The sequence below is a fragment of the Mus pahari genome, chromosome 15 (assembly GCF_900095145.1).
Source record: "Mus pahari chromosome 15, PAHARI_EIJ_v1.1, whole genome shotgun sequence".
NCBI lineage: Eukaryota > Metazoa > Chordata > Mammalia > Rodentia > Muridae > Mus > Mus pahari.
In genome coordinates this window covers 68,530,459-68,550,686 of record NC_034604.1, presented here as the reverse complement: position 1 = coordinate 68,550,686, position 20,228 = coordinate 68,530,459, and the positions used below count along the sequence as shown (strand labels likewise).

The 20,228-nt window shown below is 49.9% G+C and overlaps 1 protein-coding gene across 2 annotated transcripts in view; it reads right to left on the bottom strand.

The window, feature by feature from the left end:
- The window catches only part of Smad7 (SMAD family member 7), a 28,646-nt gene extending 24,716 nt beyond the window's left edge, over positions 1-3,930 (bottom strand). Inside the window, exons 1-2 of one of the 2 annotated variants that reach the window (XM_021214533.2) lie at positions 1,752-3,930; positions 379-432 (exon numbers count right to left, since the gene is read on the bottom strand). In XM_021214533.2, the coding sequence (XP_021070192.1) occupies positions 379-432; positions 1,752-2,358 (661 nt within the window). In that variant the 5' untranslated portion in view covers positions 2,359-3,930. The remainder of the gene's footprint in view (positions 1-378; positions 433-1,751) is intronic. The other variant, XM_021214534.2, reaches the window with a different exon arrangement.
- Positions 3,931-20,228: the final 16,298 nt, after the last annotated feature.

Here is a 20,228-nt window from a genome sequence, read left to right as displayed (position 1 = left end):
TACCCATCCCTACCCACAGATCCGACTGGCACTTACAAAGCTTCAGAATTGTTTCCATCAACCTGTCCTATTTGGCTCCCAAGACATTCAGTGGATTAAAAGCCTCCATGTGTTAAAGCTGAACTAACTTCCGTCCCACAGTTCAAATGCATTTAAAAAAAAAAAAAAAAAAAAAAGGAACAAACTGTAAAACATATCTGGGGGAGTGTGGGGGAAGAAGCTATCTTTATGGGGGGGGGGGGAGATCCAATCACAACTAGACAAAAATCCAAACTTAATAATAGAGGAAAATTGCTTTGAGTAACCCAAACACCACCCCAACCTAGACACAAAAACCAGGGTTCTAAGGAAAGAAAGACTTGAAAACCATCTACTCACCAGTTGGTTTGAGAAAATCCATTGGGTATCTGGAGTAAGGAGGAGGGGGAGACTCTGAAATTAAAAAAGTAAAAGGATATAAAGGCTGAGCCATGAGAAACAGAGATAGAAACTTATGATAACTCAGGCATTCTTTTAGCCCAACTGTTTGTCTTAGCTGTGGGGGTTGGAGGCAGGGCCGCGAGGCGGCGATTGCCTTGATATTTAGCTGTCAGATAAACAAAAGAGGCCGCCTGGCGCCAGCCTCGGCGCTCTGCTCCTCCACGTCTGCGGCCGCCGCGGCCGCCGCCACCGCCGCCGCCGCCGCCGCGCTCGGCGGGCCGGGCTGGAAACCACCGGCTGGGCCAGGGCTCCAGCGGCTGGGCCGCGCACTGAACAGTCGCTATGGTGGGGGGCGCCTGGGGCTGCTTAGTGTCCTACAACTACAGATGCCGCTTCCCCGGCCCTCCCCGCCTCTAGGAGCACAAGTCACCTCCGCCCCCGCTGCTGAGCTTGGCACCCACGCACTCAACTAGGGAATCCTACTCAGCCCACCTGGGGGGGGGGGGGAACACAAGTGTGCTGCTGGTGAACATGAAAGATTTGCGGTGGAGTAGGGTATGCTGTTCTACCCTGAGCACAAAGACAAGGAGCAAGCAGAAGGCATGGGAAACCTAGCAGGTCAAAAGGGGAGGAACCTGCTCAGGGTCCCAGCCATGAAGCCCAGGCCAATTATAGAGCAGGGAGGGACATCACCGAAACGCAGGGGGTGGGAGTGTCGGACATCCTAAGGACCACTAATTGTACGCTTTTCTGTGCGAAATAAAAGTAAAAAGCAGAGGCCACCCAACTTCTCCAGGTGTTCCTTCTCACCCTGAAGCTCGCACAGCTGAGACTGGATACCCAGTTCGGTCCCCATCCTGCCACTGCCCCCAAACTCCAAAGCTATGAGGCCAGGACAGTATCTGGGCCACTCGTGCCCCACGTGACTGTCCTTATTTACTAAAGGAGAGACTTTCCAGCCTTTAAAGCTAGTTTCTCCCAGCCTTCCTTGGCGGGCTTGGGCAGAATCCAACTCGGCCATACACCTCAACGCCTTTCCGGGTGCGGGGGAAGCCGGATTCCCCACTTCGCTCTGTACCCTCTTGCAGACCCGGAAATGAGACTGTCTCATTTTCTGCAGCATGTCTGTTCAGTAGAAGGGTAAGAAGTAGTATCCCTGGGTCCCCTCCTCTGGAGGCTGGGGGATGGTGCAATAGAGAAAAAGGGAACCCAAGCTTCCCCTGGTCCCTTCTCTGACTTAGACCCCTTGTCTCCTCCAGGAGGTTATACACACATCCTCCAGCATTTGCACGCCAGAGGGAACGAAAGGTGGACTCAGAACAACTTCTTACCTAGTTCACAGAGTCGACTAAGGTGATGGGGGTTGCAGCACACCAGCTCGGGGTTGATCTTCCCGTAAGATTCACAGCAACACAGCCTCTTGACTTCCGAGGAATGCCTGAGATCCGGCCACCTGAACACTTTGCACAGCAGGAGGGGGAGCGAGTAGGACGAGGGCGGCTGCGCGGGCTGCGCGCTGGCGGGCGCCCCCGGGCCCAGCCTGCAGTCCAGGCGGCCGGGCAGCAGGAGGCACGCGGTGCGCGTACCGCCGCGGGACTCCACGGCCTGAAGCAGCAGCTCCAGCTGCCGCTCCTTGAGTTTCTTGAGCACCGAGTGCGTGAGCGCCTTCAGATCCGCCTCGGCGCCCCCGGCCGCCCCGGCACCCGAGGTTGGGGGATGGGGATGGTGGTGACCTTTGGCACCTCGGACTGCCTTGCCCAAGCAGCAGCCAGCCCTGCCCGCACCGCCGCCACCAGCCCCATAAGCCCGGCCGTCCGTCGCCCCTTCTCCCCGCAGCTCGCCTCCGCCACCCCCCACGCCCTCCTCCTCGTCCTCGCCGCCGGGCGCACGGCTCCTCCAGAGACGCCGGACGAGCGCAGATCGTTTGGTCCTGAACATGCGGGGCGAGGAGGCGAGGAGAAAAGTCGTTTGCCGGCTAAGGAGCGAACATGACCTCCGCACACCATGAAGAAGTCGGGCGCCGAGTTGGGGCAGCAGGCGCAGGCGACAGCAGCAACAGCAGGGGCCCGGGCAGAAGCGGCGGCGGCCCGAGGGGCGCTCCGTGGCATGCGCCAGTCTCCCGGAGGCCGAGACGCGCGCGGGGGCCCAGGGGCGCCTGCCGGGGATCGGGGGCCTGCGTTTCGGCTGCCCCACCCGGCGCGGCCCGCGCCCTGCGCGGCTTTCGGGCCCCGGCGTGCCCTGGAGGAACGCTGCCGCCGCTTCCCTGGGGGCGGCCGAGGCAGCCCCGGTCGACGCCTCCCCCAAAAAAGGCCCCCCTACAGTGGCTCCCGAGTGTCGGGCTCGCCAGCCTCGGCTTCCTACATGGAAGATCCTCGGGGGCAAAAAACGAAAGACGTTAGGCTGAGCTACTGAAGGGAGGAAAAAGCCTCTTTCCCCCTTGCTAAGCAACTTAATTTGGGGGTGGGGAGAAGCAGGCAATTAAAAAAAAAAGGCAGGCACGATTTATTTTTTTCTTCTATATCCTTAGTAACCGGATCTCCTCGAATTCTGTGCACGCGAAGTACTTGAGGGAGGGGGGCCGAGTAGACTTCACCCCTCGTGAGATGTCTGGAGGGTCTCTCAAAACCCCCAAAACCAAAATATGCAAAGCCCCCAATGAAAAAAAACACACCACCTTCTCGCACCTTGGAGGTCTGGAGGACACCGGATGGAGCCCGGGTTTAAAAGAGAAAATGTTTACAAAGTAAAACAAGATGTTGGAAGGGTGGGGGGAAAAAACGTATCCACGAGTTACATCCCCCTTTTTTTCCTTGCTGAATCCAGCCGGTCTTCCTTTCCTTTTCTTCTGCCAAAAAAAAAAAAAAAAATCGTATTTCTTTTAATCCACAGAAAGGTCTGGCAAGGCTGCTTCAATCTTGCGTATCTGGGTGTTTTAGAGTCTCTGGTCTTTCCTCCTGCGTTCCCGGGGGCTCAGGTCCTCGGCAGGGACTTCCTCCGCGCTGGGGAAGCAGGGACAGAAGATGCTGCGGCGGCGGCTGCGCCCCGGGGGGCTGTCAGCGCGGGGGAGGGCGGCGCGGCGGCGGGCTCCGGCGGGTCGCAAGCTCTCGCCCCCGAGGGTACAGGCTAGTGTGGGGGCCTCCGGTGCCCCTTCTCCTGGCCGCGGGTGGCCGCCCGGGCTGCTCGCATGAGCTGCTGGCCCCGACCCGACAGTGGAGGCAGGAGGCCCGGGTGTCCTCTCGCAGCCTCTTCCTCCGAGACTCTCTTCGTCGCGCCCGGGAGCCTCCTCGTCCCCCGTCCGCCCTCTCCTGGCGCTCGAGTCCTTCTGCCGCCGCTGGGGGCTCGCCGCGCCGCACTCAGGGACTCCGGGGCCGAGCGCTCGGCGGCGTGGCGCCGGCTGGCTGGCTGCGTCTCAGGCAGCTCTCTCCGGCGCGGCGAGCGGACCGAGCGAGGCGCCCGGCTGGCTCTGCTGGCGCAGCTCGGGGACAAGATCCTCTGTGCGCCGATCAGCGAGCGAATGTGCCCAGGGCTCGCCGCCTCCCGCAAGGCCTCCCGCCTCCGCCCCCTTCCCTCCCCCCTCTACCCCTCCCTCCCCCGCCCCCAGCCGCCGCCGCCTCCTTCCCGCCCCCCCACCCGTCCCTCCGCTCGGCTGGTTCCACTGCGCAGTGGCGCGCCCGGCTCCGGCCTCGTCACGTGGCCGTCTAGACACCCTGTCGCTTTAAAAAAAAAAAAAAAAAAGCGATTGTGTTTCGCAAACAACAGATCGGGTTTCTAAAAGCTATTTCAACCCCCCCTCCCAGTTACCGCCACCCTCTCCCAGGTCTAGAGAGGGTACCCAGGGGCGGAGGGAGGTGGGAGACCGAGACGGCCCCGGGGGTCGGCGGAGACCCAGCGGGAGCAGGGGGAAATCGGAAGAGCTGGGGGCATGGAGCGGGCGAGTTTGGAGCGGAATGAGCCGGTCAGTGGCCCGATTTAGACCAGCGGAGCTCGCCCGGGCGCTTCATTCATTCGTTTTGTTTTAAGGCCCTGGCGGCAGATCCCTTGGAAAGGGGAGGAGATCGCTGTCTGTTTCAGAGACGTTTACACCGGCCAGGACGGAGGCCCTGGGAAGTGTGCGCTAGAGGGAACAGCCGGGCGGCCGAGGGCGGAGAGGCGGCGCGAATGTGACCTCAGCGGCCGCCGCGCTCCCTCCCGCCCTCTCCCGCTCCGGGCTCGGGTTTCTAGGACTGCCTGGAGAAGTGTGTCTTGTGCACAGCTCTGGAATGCATTTGGCAGGCTGACGAGCAGCGAGGGGCAGCATCCTGGAGGGAGGAGGGGTGCAGCTCGCCCGCGCGCCGCCGGCAGGTTTCCTCCCGGCCTGGAAGACCTCCGGCACCCGCCACTCGGCCTCCCGGCGCGCGAACCTTACCCAGCCAGCAGACCAGCAAGACCTGCTTAGAGCATCCAATCGCATGCGGGGCCTGCTTAGGGTCAGAGAGTTTATCCCTTCACCACAGGTTCCAGAGAAAGCTAGCCCCAGATGCAGGTCATTGCTTGGAAGTAGAAAAGGTATTTGTCAAGCAAAAGTCCCGGGTGCAGGTCTGAGGATAGTACTAGAGTGTTAAATGTTACTGAGACAACTAGTTGGCACAGTGATCCAACCTGACATATTTAGTAGGTTTTTGAAAAGTCGCTTGAAATTGTAACATTAGGACAGTCAAAATCACGGGGTGGGGTAAGGATTTTTTTTTTTTACTAGATGTGGAATATAATATTTATTTCTGCCACTGGAATGTTATGTTCTGGAAAAGATAAATTGTAAATACCCTTTCTTTCCAGTAACTTTGGTTTCTAACCTGATAGATACTTGATACACATTTAAAGTGCTGGAAGTATAATTCTTTAGAGAACCTGAGTTCAGTGACTAGCAACACTAACAAGGTAGGAACCAACACTTTGAATTAGGTTCTCTGGACCATTCCCCTTCCACACTAAAATCATACAACTAGAAAAGAAAACCAACAAGTTCTATCACATGACTCTCTCGCTACGTTGTGGAAGGAAGACAACTGTATAGGACCATCAACAGGACCGGACAGAGAGTGGCACGGAGGCAGTAATTACTGGATGGCATGGTAATTCGGCTAAAAATTAAAATGCCACGTATTGGAATTGTGTGGGAACACTCTAAAGCAACCCGGGAAGAAGACAGCAGTCAAGGAGACCAAAGAAAGAAATGGAGGACATTACAGGCAGGGAAGGACTGACCAAAGAGACAGAAATGTGTCATCTTAGAAAAGAATGGGAAGGGGCTGGAGAGAAGGAAAGAACAGTGGATGCTCTTTCTGGGGACCTAAGTTGGCCTCCTAACATCTTCAGGTACCTCATAACTGCATGTAACTCCAGCTCCAGGAGTTTCTGGATTCTTCTGCTCTCCTCGGCACTACATTCACACACGCGCACACACACATACACACATACAAATTAATCTTAGAGCCGGGCGTGGTGGCGCACGCCTTTAATCCCAGCACTCGGGAGGCAGAGGCAGGTGGATTTCTGAGTTCGAGGCCAGCCTGGTCTAAAAAGTGAGTTCCAGGACAGCCAGGACTATACAGAGAAACCCTGTCTCGAAAAACCAAAAGAGAGAGAGAGAGAGAGAGAGAGAGAGAGAGAGAGAGAGAGAGAGAGAGAGAGAGAGAGAGAGAGAGAGAGAGAGAGAGAGAAAGAGAGAGAGATTCCATGGAGGACTTCTGTGGCGGCTCAGGGCTCACTGGATAGGCAGCTTGTCTTAAACAGTGGCCCTCAGGTAAGATGCTGCCTTGAAAGACTAAGGCTTTTTTGTTTTTTGTGTTTTGGATTTTTTGTTTTGTTTTTGTTTTTGTTTTCGAGAGACAGGGTTTCTCTGTGTAGCCCTAGCTGTCCTGGAACTCACTCTGTAAACCAGGCTGGCCTCAAACTCAGAATTCCACCTGCCTCTGCCTCCCAAGTGCTGGGATTAAAGGGGTGTGCCACCACGGCCCTGCTCATCTAAAGCTTTCCAGAGAAGGGTCATGTTCTTGCAGGGTCCCATCTCTCTCAGTAGACAGGAGAGGCTAAACCAGGCTGCAGGTGACAGGAAGAATTGAATAAACTGAAAGCAAAGGGCAGCCTTCTAATTATGCTTCGTGGCTACGTAGACAACCTGGAGAAGTCTGGAAACAAACGTGAGTGGTGCTAATCCCCTTTGTAATGAAAGACCCGAGGTAAAAACAGACGGGGCAAGTAGGTGTAATGGGTATTTCAGGAGCTTGAATCTGATGTCACAGCTTGTCTGGATGGGACGTGCATCTACTTGCAGAGCTATGTTCCCATCTAGTGTAATTGTGGGTGTTTTAATTCAGGCGTCACCTCTATTTTGTCCTCTCTCCACAGCTTTCCTCCTCCATTTTACTACTTGAGGGAGCAGTGGGTGGGATACTGGGCAAGTAGCTGCAATGGCTGGTGCTTTATGGTTCCCTGGCATCCCCTGGATCTGTTAACATCCCAACCTTCCTGACAGCCAGCCCCACCCCATCACATTCTTACTCCTTCCCTTTCCAAGAAAGAAGCCAGAAGCCCGAAGCCAGCACTAGAGCTCTGCCCGGCTTGTATGCCTAGAAAGGAAGGGCTCTTCTTTCGCCTCACGGGCACCAATGGGACCCACGAGCGCCGATGATTTCAGACTATTCTGATCCTTTCGAAAAGAGAGTTAGGGAGTCCAGGCTGTTGTGAGTGAATTTGATTCTAATCGTTTTTCTGGCGGCAGAGAATATGGAATAAAATATCTCATTTGCAGTTGTTTATTTCCTGTTGTGGCTTCTATTTTCTTCTTTCAGTCACTTTGGTGATAGTAATCAAACCCTAATCACGGTGCAGCCACAAGTCGCAAAGACCAAAATAGCAGACTTATGACAGACAAGGATGGAGACAGCTAAGGACCTGGCTATTAATCACCAGTCCCTTTGCTCACAGCTCATTGGGTAGGTGTCTGAAGAAGAGCTGAAGCAAAGGGTTATCAACCTGTGCCCGAGGCCTCTGAGCAGCCAAGGCCCCTAGGTCCCAGAACGGCACAGTGAAGAGGAAACGGCCTCAAAGAAAGTAAGCTCTCTGCACGTGTCAAGGAAAGGTGGTTCACAGAAGGGCCAGATCAAGGCCAAGAGGAGTCTCCCAAAACTCTTGCCAGCTCAAAATGACCGCAAGCTAAAGCAGAGAACTCTCCTCTCCAGGAGAAAGAGATTCTGCCTATTGGTTCCTTTCTCCGGTTGTTTGTTTGTTTGTTTGTTTTAAGAGGTTCCAAGATGGAAGAGCAAGAAGCTCGCGCTGCCCCTGGGGGTGGGGTCAGGGTGAGGCAGGGACAGTTTTTCTTGCAAAAGCTGAGAGGAGAAACAATTGGAAAATATCAACATTTCTTGCACAATCACCCCCACCCCCACCCCCCAAAGAATGTGTGAGTGAGGCCTAAACCATCCTCAACTGGCAGCTTTACAAACGGGAAGTGAGGTTACGAAAGGAAGGCGGGCGTGAGTAAGGCTGGCGGGGCACTCAGCACTTCTTGCCTTATCTCGGGAAGAACTCGAACTTAGTGAATGAAAACGTATCTGATTCACAATCAAATAAAGACGCCATAAGTCCTGACTCATCAAATATTGTAGCGTTACAGGCAAGCTGTCAGCTGATCCAGAGTGCTTGCCAGGTATCTGTCCAGAGCACTCAAGTTAGGTGCTGAGCGTGCGGTGAGGACACTGTGAAATGGATGCTTGTTGTAACAACGAAGACAGCAACATCCAGAGAAAGTGGCGTGGGGATAGTCATTTAAATATATAATCATGTTGAAATTCCTCTAACCCCAAACAAGGGCCTTGGATAGCTAATGGGCAGGGTTGGGAGGGAGTCCAGGCACGTAGCTTTTTGGACTGCTTGAGTTCTGAAGCTAGTGAGCACGTTACTCATCCGCAAATGCGGAGCTGTCAATTGTTTTAAGCCTTATCTGTGTTTCTCATTTCCTGAAAATCACTGCTGACAGTCTTATGGCAAAAGACAAGTTAGCCAGGTCCCATACAGAGGTGATGCTGTAGCTAGTGTGTCTCTCGGTGGGGCAGTTGCTATAGGAAGGCCAGTAACAGCAGAAGCAGGTGTCTCCTCGAAGAGAGCAAGGAAGGGCAGAGGTTGCTCTCTCATGACCCTGGCAAGAGTCACAAAGAGTCCCAATCTGAAGGCATTCTAGATACCAACCCAGGGCCAGGGGCCTAACAAAGGCTGATATGGTGATGGAGGTTCAGGGACAAGACTACCCAGTCCGAGAAAAGGAGAGCTTTGCTTGGGGAGACCAAAATGGACACATGTGATTCTCCGTTCACTTAGCGGTCACTGGTTCAGAGCTGATGTCCCAGGCGCTGGGCGAGACCTCTGGAGGATGTCAGCAGCCATATTAAAACAGCTTCTGTCCCCAAGGAGGGAGTGATGGAGAAGGAGGGTGGGAATGGGAAGACGACCCACCCTGATTGGAGAACAGAGAATAGCAGGTGTATTCTGCATAGGGGGATCACATGTGGTTTCTCGAAAGGAGATTTGAGGGCTGGGTGGGCTGCGCTGAGTGAGTGGAGTGGAAGTTTCTGATAGTACTGATAGTTTTAGCAGAGACAAAAACAAGGCAGCCCCCCCCTAACCTGGCAAGAATGGGGAAAGAAAGAATCAAAGTGGATCCTAACCCAGAAGACCCTGGTCTACCCTCGTGTTATTCTGAGCACTGTCCATGCTACGGACAGGACAGGTTCCTATCTAGAACCCCAAGACACAAATATACCTCAAGATTCTAGTCACGTGGGGCTACAAATTGGTCTTTGTTACTGTCTAATTTATGCCTGGTTTCTATCTTTCCATTGCCCTGTAAAACTCACCAAAGCATCACATAGGCGCTGGGTGCTGGTTAAGATCTGAGTGCGGTAGCCTGATAGTGGGGAATTGCAGCCAGCAGCCTGTAGGACAGGGGCTATTCCCCTTTAGTACAGTGTCACTTCGAGGTTGGCCACATCTAATGGCCCTGGCTTACAGAACTCACCGGACGAGCCCAGTCTCTCTCTCTCTCTCTCTCTCTCTCTCTCTCTCTCTCTCTCTCCTTTTTAAAGATTTATTATTTTATGTATATGACTACACTGTAGTTGTCTTCAGACACACACCAGAAGAGGGCATCAGACCCCATTACAGATGGTTGTGAGCCACCATGTGGGTGCTGCGAACTGAACTCAAGACCTCTGGAAGAGCAGTCAGTACTCTCAACCGCTCCAGTCCCGAGCCCAGACTCTGGAGGTCAGTCACAGAAGACATAGAGAAATAGTTCTCAACCTATGGGCTGCAACCCCTTTGGGAACACATATCAGATATTCTGCAAATCAGATATGTATGTTACAATTCACAAAATAGCAAAATTACAGTTATAAAGTAGGGATGAAAACAATGTTATGGTTGGGGGTCATCGTAACATGAGGAACTGTATTAAAGGGTTGCAGCATTAGGAAGGTTGAGCCGGACAGGAAAGAACCCTGACCCAATTCTGGAATTAAGCAGACTTTGCTGTCCTTGCTAACTCCTTGGAGGCCTTTGGAGAAGCTGTTTCCGTTGTCTGCCTGCCTTCCTCCTCCAAGTCCCGAATTAACAAAGTCTTGTGTGTGCCAGACTCTGAGCATCCCTCAGAAAACAAAATGCGCCCCACAGGGCTGCTTGGAGGAGGTGCTGCCACCACCACTGTGGGAGCCCAAGTTTATGTAAACCCGGTGGCATACAGATGCTAATCTCTGTTATTATCATGAATCTTGAGGTCTGAGCCTCTGGTCTAACCTTGCGGAGCCTAGGAAATGCATTGGTAATTGTCCAAGCAATAGGATAACTAACTGAAGGAAACCACTCTTTGGTGACTAGGGTTTTGTTTGGGTGTGGGGGTTTTTACAATGACCAGTTTCCGTGGGGTTTTACAAAGACCAGTTACAAGTCAACCAAGGTAAAGCCGGTGTTTGAAGTTAAAAAACAAATAGGACTGGGAAATCTTTTCCTGTTGCAAAGAGAGAAAGTTAACTGAGAAAACAAGTGCAGGTTTACTTCTTTCCTAGTGAGAGCCAGTATTTCCCTGCGCCTTGGCCATAGCTCCATTTGTAATGATAGACAGCAAGGAGGGAAGGGCTCCCCTTCACAGAGGAGGCTCCCAGGACTCTGCCGCTTGGAGCCCTGTCTCTCCATCCCACTGACACTTGTCCTGAAGGATCTCACAGTTACAGGAAAGGATGTTATCGGCCTACTTTGGTGTTTTGCAGACCCGAGGGTGAAGAATGAGGAGGACATAAGAGAATGGGAGTGGCGCTTCCTGCAAAGGGTCATGAAGGCTCTCAGCACCTGTGAACTGGCTCCAATCCAAACTCCACTATTCATGGTCAAGTCCACGTAGGGCTGGGGGTTCTCACAAGATGTGACTAAACTTATGTTTTCTATCTTATTGATTGTTGTGTGGTTGATGCACGTCTGGTGGTACAAGCTTGAAGAACACAGATGCCCAGAGAAGACATAGTTCCCCAGATTCCAGCACTTACTTATCTGTGAGCTACCACTGTAGCTGAAGACACAGGGCTCAGAATGAACACTTACTTGGCCTTCACTTTGAACTTCAGTCTCAGCCTCCGTGACACTGCAAAGACACCTTAGCTCTGCTGTCCCAGATGGCCAAGACAACCTTATTCCAGAAGCTACTTCTCGCAAAGTAAGAACCAGACACAAAGGACAACCTTTGCCTCACCTTCCTGCACACAACACTGAGTCTGTCACCTTTGAAGTATTTCTCAAGTCATGTTTATTCCCCAGGCCTACACAGAACACAGCCAAGGTACAGAACACAACCTCAGCACCCGTCTACTTTCCTCAGCTCCTTTCTGGTCTTTCTCAGATGCCTAGAGCTCTTCTGGTCCAGTGACCACTTATCAAAGATCTCACTGTGTTGCCACACAAGGGGTCTTTGACCATCCTGTGAAGTCCTAGTGGCCTGGAATTTGTCCCCCTTCCCAGGCACCTTAGGGTTCCTGCTGCAGCTCCAGAGCTAGGGAAGCAGGGGTGGGGATGGGGGTGTTGGGGGGTGTCAATGGTGATTCATCCCACAGTATTCTCTCCTTCTGCACAGGTCCCCAGTCTCTGAGACTGAATTACCCCTCTTTCACTATGCAGTGCAGCAGCTGCCCTTGACAACCCAAATGAGAGGTCTCTTGATCCAAAACTTGAGAAGTTGAAGCACTATTTCAAAATGACCAAAGATAGTGGAAGACTCTAGATATATCAATGATGAGAACAATAATAACTCCAAAAGCTGAGGGAAATTAACTCAAAATCTTCCAGCTTCCTTTTCCTTACTGACCTCTAACTAGTTTGGCGAACTCCAACTCTCGGGATAGCTTTTTTTCTGGCCCCAAACTCACCTGATTTGTCTATCTACTGCCACACTGAAGAATGAACAGCTGTCCCAGAGAGCTTGGCTCTGGAGCTCTGCAAAAGGAGGTTTTGAGCTGTGTTTCCAGAATGCATTGCAGCCCCCAGAGTCATGTACTGTGGCCAGGTCAGAAGGACGTGCATCTCCCGCACCCAGGGCCCAGCAACCAAGGATCTGGGGACATGGCTGATGTTTGGCAGGTTCGCACTCTGAAAATATTTGATGAGACTCACTATATGCTAAATAAACACTGGATCAAGTCCTTGGTCTCTCCTTTGGGGAGTTTACAGACTATCCTACAGAGAAGATTGACAATAGCCATTTGGTGTGTATGCATGCGGTGTGTGTGTGTGTGCATGTGTGTGTGCGTGTGCGTGTGTGCGTGCGTGTGTGTGTGTGTGTGTGTGTGTGCGCGTGCGCGCGTGTACACACACGCGCGCACATGTGCACAGGGTCTCCTCTGTATATATATAATCCAGGCCTTTAACTTGTGATCCTCCTGCCTCTGCCTCCCAAGTGCTGGGATTAAAGGCGTGCGCCACCACGCCCGTCTTGTTTTGTTTTTTGTTTTTGAGTCTCACTAAGTTGCCCGGGCTGGTCTCGGACATTCAAACCTTCAGGGTTCCTGTACAGTCAGGGCAAGCTTGATGTTTTATAAATGACAATCAGCCCCAGTGGCAAGAGCTTTGGGTAGACTGAGGGAGCTGAGTGGGAGAGGCAGACTAAAGGTGAGAATGACGTCAGGAGTAGCATCCGGAATACCAGATTGGGAAGAACAGGGTTCAGGGAAGAGTCTTCCGGGAATGAGAAAGCCAGGTCCTGACTGCTGTGTGGGTGAGCCAACAGGTGAGCTGGCTTGCAGCCCACTGGACTCGCCTGGAGGCCATCACGACTGGGTGTGTCAGCTGCAGAGAGCCGTGGAGCACGGAGAAGGCCTTGCTGACTGGATTGCGCAGCACCTTGGAGCATTCATCCCGTGAGATGGACCGTGCTACCAAGTCAGACAACTGTGATACCAGGGATAGCCCAGAGCATACAGGACATCAGGTATCCCCTCTGTCCCCAGTCGCAGTGTCACCTCCCACTTCCCACCCATAAAACAAGGGCGGTCATCCCTCTAGCGGAGAGTGGTCTGGGAGTTTGATGAGACCATGGATGAGAAGGGGAAAGAGAGGCTGCTGTCGAATCATGATACAGGAAGATGCAGAGCAGGCGGAAGACACCCTGAACCTCAGCACACAGTGGGCGGGGCTCCTTCAACCAATGGACAGTCTGCTTCAGGATCGCACTGCAGACATTCCGGACGATTCCAGTATTACTTTAAAGCATCGCATCCTGTCGGGGGAGCACTTTAAGCAGCAAGGTGAACAACCAGAGGAACATAGCTTCAAGGATTCCCTGAAACTGGGCTGGAGAGATGGCTCAGCGGTTAAGAGAGCTGACTGATCTTCCAGAGGTCCCGAGTTCAAATCCCAGCAACCATACGGTGGCTCACAACCATCCATAATGAGATCGGATGCTCTCTTCTGGTGTGTCTGAAGACAGCTACAGTGTACTTACATATAATAAATAAATCTTAAAAAAGAAAGAAAGGCCCGGCATGGTGACGCACGCCTTTAATCCCAGCACTCGGGAGGCAGAGGCAGGCGGATTTCTGAGTTCGAGGCCCGCTTGGTCTACAAAGTGAGTTCCAGGACAGCCAGGGCTACACAGAAAAACCCTGTCTCAAAAAAACCAAAAAAAATAAAAGAAGAAAGAAAGAAAGAAAGGAAGGAAGGAAGGAAGGAAGGAAGGAAGGAAGGAAGGAAGAGAATTCCCTGAAATGACCAGATTCTGTAGACAATTCCATGCCAGAGTAAATACACACACACACACCCCAAGCCTGTTGTTCCAACACTGTGGCTGGCACCTGGAAAGAACACTCTCCGACCTGCTGAATTTCCACATAGGCTGTGCACTGTGCTCCAGGCTCCGTGCTTTGTGAGCTGTCACTCATGCTGGGGTGGACTTTGAGTTATTTCTAGTCCTATAGATAACCCTGATTAAAACTCACTGGATTTACCAAGTTGGCCTTCGCTGGTGTCCACACTTTTGGTCTGTCGTGGGTTCCCTATCTTGGGTAAGTAGACTAGCATGTTTCATCTCCCAGGAAAGGTTTTGTCACACAGCAGCAAGTGCATGTGTGTGCACCTGCACAGATGCCACAGTGTGGCTGTCAGAGTCAGGGCTCTGCTTCATCCTTCTGTCGGTGCTGTGAATAACACTCAGCTCATCAGACTTGCATCGCTAGGTGGGAAGCACCTTTCACAGCTGAACCATCTTGTGTGGTGTGTTAGGTAGAATTGGGAGGCTGAAACACAGGCCCTGCTATGTAGCCTTGGTTGGCCTTGAACTCAAAACAAGGTAGAAGAGGAGATGTAATTCCCATACTTGTCCTCTGATCTCAATGCATTGACTATGGTGCTCCAACACACACATGCACACACATGCACAAACACACTAAATAAATAAATAAATAAATAAATAAATAAGCAAACAGAACAAAACAAAGCAAATCATGAAAACCACAAGTGAAGTCTGCTGGGCACATAACTAATGAGTGGAGCGTTTGCATAACAACCGCAGGACACAGCATCTAGTCCCTAACCCTGAATTAAAGGACAGGTGTAAAAAGCTGGGCGTGGCAAAGCACACCTTTAATTCCCACCCTTGGGAGCGAGGCAGAGACAGGCGAATCTCTGAGTTTGAGCCAGGACTGCAAATAACAACAACAAACAAATAAAACAAAACAAAAACAAATGAAAAAAACCCACGTAGGCATACCTGAGAGTTCAAGGCCCTGGGTTGCATAAGGTCCTGACTTATAAAAACCAAGGAATGGTCATACAGATTTATAATTGGGCACTTGCGAGGGAGAGGCACAAGGACCATAAATTCAGCTATCTATCCTCAGCTATTAAGAAAAGCTCAAGGCCAGTCAGGACTACCTGAGACTCTGTCTTGAGCAAATGGATGAATGGCCAAGCAGGCTGGAGGTTATATGTAGGCTAGGAATGAATCTGTCCCGTTTTACTGAAGTAACCTTGAACTTGGGGGTGGGGGTGGGGGTGGGGGCGGTCCTCGACGAAACCTCCTCAGACGCCTATGGGTTTTGTGATACCCTAGCACCTAAGCCCTGAGAGGTCTGCCTTCCCAAGACGGTTGACCAGTAACCCCTCTGGCTGGATGAGGTATGTAGTAACTTGCCAGGGTCTCATGTCTGCTCCTGTTTTCCTTTTATGGACAGACGCATGCTAAGCAATATGTGAGGAGAAAGATGCTGAAGGGACCCTTTGATAACAATCTGAAACTGGCCACTTGTTTAAAATCCATACAAACACCAGGCAGTGGTAGCGCAAACCTTTAATCCCAGCACTCTGGAGGCAGCGGCAGGCAGATCTCAGTGCGTTCAAGGCCAGCCTAGTCGATGATTATTTCCAGGACAGTCAGGGCTACACAGTGAAATCCTGTCTCAAGGAAAACAAAAACAAACAAAAAGAGTGAAGCCTGGACTTTGGGGAGGCACGTAGCCGGTGCCTTCTGTCGCGTGGGTCTAGAGTCAAAGGCTTTGAAACAACCTGTTCCGAGCTCCTTTACCCATCAGAAAGACCCAAGGTATTTATCTTCTGTTGTATGAGTCTTACACTCATGTGCACACAGAGAAGGAAAGAAGGAAGTCCTTTTCGAATTTTTACTGGGAATATAGTAAAGTCCAACAGTCATCAGGGCTGGAGAGATGGCTTAGCAGTTAAAAACACTGGCAGAGCCGGGCATGGTGGCACACGCCTTTAATCCCAGCACTTGGGAGGCAGAGGCAGGTGGATTTCTGAGTTCGAGGCCAGCCTGGTCTACAAAGTGAGTTCCAGGACAGCCAGGGCTACACAAAGAAACCCTGTCTCGAAAAACCAAAAAAAAAAAAAAAAAAAACCACTGGCAGTCCAGTGTCCACTTCCAGAGACAAGGCACCCACAGGGCAGTTCCCAGCCATCTGTAACTCCAGTTCCGGGGGATCCAATGCCCTCTTCTGGTCTTCGTGAGCACCAGGCACACACGAGGTGCACAGACATATGAACAAATAAAATAGCAATAAAATAAATGAATTAAAAATTAAAACTTCAGAGGCAGGAGGATTTCTGAGTTCGAGGCCAGCCTGGTCTACAGAGTGAGTTCCAGGACAACCAGGGCTACACAGAGAAACCCTGTCTAAAAAAAAAAAAAAAAAAAGAAGAAGAAAAAAAATGAAAACTTCAGGTCTATTAGTCAGTTTATTATCACTAGGCCCAACTACTAGACAGGTATAACCTTACGGAGAGGAAATTTAGTTTTAGTTTTGTTGCTTGTTTTTGTTTAGTTTTTTTTGTTTAGTTGCTTTTGTTTAGTTGTTTTTGTTTAGTTGTTTTTGTTGTTTTTGTTTAGTTGTTTTTGTTTAGTTGCTTTTGTTTAGTTGTTTTTGTTGTTTTTGTTTAGTTGTTTTTGTTTAGTTGTTTTTGTTTAGTTGTTCTTGTTTAGTTGTTTTTGTTTAGTTGTTGTTGTTTAGTTGTTCTTGTTTAGTTGTTTTTGTTTAGTTTGTTGTACGGTTGTTTCTTCCCCCATTTTTGGTTTGATTTGAGATAGGGCTTTATTCTTTAACCCAGACTGTCCTGGAACTCACCAAGTAATCCAGGCTGGTCTTGAGCTCATAGTAATCCTCCTGCTTCAGCCTCCCAAGTGCTAAGATTCAAAATGTGAGTACCCCCATACCTGATGAGAAGTTTTAATTTCACAGAAAATTTGAATTGCATAATTCATGGTGAGCGTGTCAATGACTGAGTCTTTCCGGTAGACGATTTGGATTGATAACCTTAAAAATGTTCCCATTGAGAAAGAAAATCTGGAGTGAACCTATACACACACTGGAATATTACTCAGCCCTAAAAAGGACTATCAAACACATGCTATAATGTAGCTACACCATGAAGACATTATACTAAGTGCAACAAACCAGTCACCAGAGGAGGACTACTGTGGGGTTCGTTTCTGTAAGGTTGCAAAAAGCAGAAAGAATAGGTTTATTGTAGTAAAGTTCTAGTTCTGCTCGTTTGTTGTGACTGTCCTGGAAATGATAGAGTGATGGCTTATCCCACAATAGATACAGGTTTGATACCACTAAATTCCGGTTTACTTTAAAATGGTTAAAACGGTCAGTTTGATGTTCTATACATTTTACAATTTACAATTAAAAAAAAAAAAAAGTTTCTTGTCTCCTCGTCTCTATCCCCAGTAGTCTGTCTAGGAATCTCCTCAAAAGACATAATCAAAAATGAGGACCATATGTTGGCATGTGAGGCTTGACTCTAATCTTATATTGGAGGAAAATAAGGACCAACCCAGTGCAGAACCATAGCAGAATGGAGAGCATTCGGAGTTAACTGTAGTGAGAAGGAGCAAGATGCCTCCTTTAACAAACCACTCTGGGAGGACACGGGCGTGAACCACAAGATGAAGCCTGAGCCGCTAGCAGCCACATTTCAAACCATCTCCACCGAGCAAGCCCCGCTGGGGGACATCTGCACCCGGGTTTATCGGCTGGGAAAACAGAATCAGCAACCAGTGGGTATTCTGGGTGGTAGGGACCACAGGGCCATGTTTATGATCTTCATCTGCATCCCAGTGTTTGGAGATAAACATGCGTTAATTACTTTTATGTTGGGAGAAATGATAAATCCATTTTGAGAATGCTGTAGAGCTTGCAGGAGCATCTCCCATTCCCAGCTGGATCTGGTCTGTTCGGGAAGTGGTTAGACCCCAGGCGGCTGCCACAGCACATGCTCCCCATCACTCTAGGGGTGAGTCGGGTCTGTGATGTATGTTGGTGTCTGCAAAGCACCCGGACCACCACGTGGATGTTCATAATGAATATCTGTGCGTAGGTAACTGTGGCCTGAAGTGCTTTCTTTCCTCTGCTTTGAGGCATCTGGGGGCCCTGCTGGTCTGCCTGCAGCAGCTTCAGCAATGTACAGAAGTTGCTTAGAGAGAACAGGTCAGAGATGCTACAGACATGGGTCTGTTGTGTATTTCCCATTTGAACAGGATGTGGTTGACAAGAATGATTCACGGGGGGGGGGGGGGGGGGTTAGCTAATATGTCAAAACACAATTACATGTCAAATACTGAGCAGTCCATGTTTAAAGGGGGCAGGGCGTTAGCAGTTTGATTGAAATGATACTATCCTAACCGAAAAAAAGCTCTGATTTCTCAATAGAAACCAATAAAGGTAACACATTTACTCCAAAATCTACACATGATTGCAATGAAGAAGAAGAAAAAAAAAACTTTCTTTCTTTCCTTCTTTCTTTCTTTCTTTCTTTCTTTCTTTCTTTCTTTCTTTCTTTCCTTCTTTCCTTCTCTGTGTAGCTCTGGCTGACCTAGAAATCAGAGATCCGCCTGCCTCTATCTCCCAAGTGCTGGGATTAAATATGTGCACCTCCACCGCTCAGTGGAAACTTCTAACTACTAAAGAAAACCTGAATGTCCCCTTCCAGGCTGGGAAGACTCCATGTTATGTAGATATTAATCCTTTTTTCTTTTTCTTTTTTTTCTTTTTTGGTTTTTCGAGACAGGGTTTCTCTGTGTAGCCCTGACTGTCCTGGAACTCACTCTGTAGACCAGGCTGGCCTCAAACTCAGAAATCTGCCTGCCTCTGCCTCCCAAGTGCTGGGATTAAAGGTGTGTGCCACCACTGCCTGGCTGTTAATCCTTTTCAAATTGAGGTATCAGCCCCAACAGGTTCATGCAAAATTTAAGCTAGGGAATTGGCCAGGCTGGGACTACAACTTAAGTTCAAATGGAAGATAAATACTAGGTATTTTGATAAATAAAAGCCATGGGCCAGTATTAGGCCAACCAAATATTAAAAGCACTGTGAAGCTTTCATCATGTATGAATTAGTCTGTAGTTTCTAATTGGTACTTGCACAGAGAGCCATGAACAGAACCCAGAAGCCAGAAATACTTTAAATACATAAGGCTTTTGTCAAAGGTCAGTGTATGGCTTGGGTAACTTCTATATGTTTATTTTCTATTTTATTCATTTCTGTCCTATTTCTTTGGGCTTTTTTTTTTTTTTTTATTGTGTGTTATTAGTGTGTGTAGCATACGATGTATGTGAATACAGGTGTGTGTGGAGGTCGGATGACAACCTTCCAAAGTCAGCTTCCTCTTTCCCCAGGTTCCAAGGATCGAATCAGCAAGGACTTGTGACCCGGGCAGGCCATCTATCTGGCTCTGAATATGACTTTCCCCCTCCCCCTGCCCAAACTAATCTGAAATATTAAAATCATTGATTTTCAGCTCTTCTTTTATGACAGAAATGTAGACCATGCATTTTCTTTTACATGATGCTAGCGACGGCTTTCCATTCTTGGCCTTTTATATTGCACTATTATCCCATTCACAGTTTCCCCTGGGATCATTAAGGGAATGCTTCTTTGTTCCCAAATATTTGAGGACACTGTCCAGCCTTCTTTTTGTATCTTAGTCGCCCAATGATCAGAAAGCATTTTCTGAATGGTTTTAAAGTGCTGTAGATATTAGTTATCTGTAAACATGGAATTCCAACCTAAACATGGCTGAACGTGTGTATGTGCTCAGGAGGCAGAGGCGGGCAGATCACAGGTTCAAAGCTAGGCTGGGTTACATGGCAAGACTTAGTCTTAGAACAAAGCTTTCTATATATAAATTTTAAAGTTTGTATTTATTTGTTTTATTATGCTTAGGTACTGTGTTACGGGGGTGGAGACATGTGTGGCCAGAGGGCAATACTGTGCAGTTGGCGCTTTCCTTCTGTCTTTCCATGGGTTCCAGGGAGAGAATTCAGATGGCCAGATACTTTACCTGTTATCTCACTGGCCCTATAGAAGCTGGGTGTGGTTTGTTTTGTTTTAAGCCAGGCCTGTTGGCATCACTAATCCTAGCTACTCAGGAGGTAGAAGCAGGAGAATCAAAAGCTCATGGCTGCCTGGGCTACAAAATGAGCCAATCCAGTCTGGGTCACTTAAGAGACTCAAAAACAAAATGCACAGAGCTGGAGAAATGGTTCAGCAATTAAGAGCACTTGCTGCTCTTGCAGGACCAGGAGTTCAATTGCCAGCATCACAGCCACCCGAAACTCCACTTCCAGGGAATCTGATTCCTCTGGCCTCTGTGGGCATCCACAGTCACATGCACATACACTCCTATACACACACACACACACACACACACACACACACACACACACGTCCCACAACACTCCCAGACACCCCAAACACACGGACAACCTACACAGAGACACACCA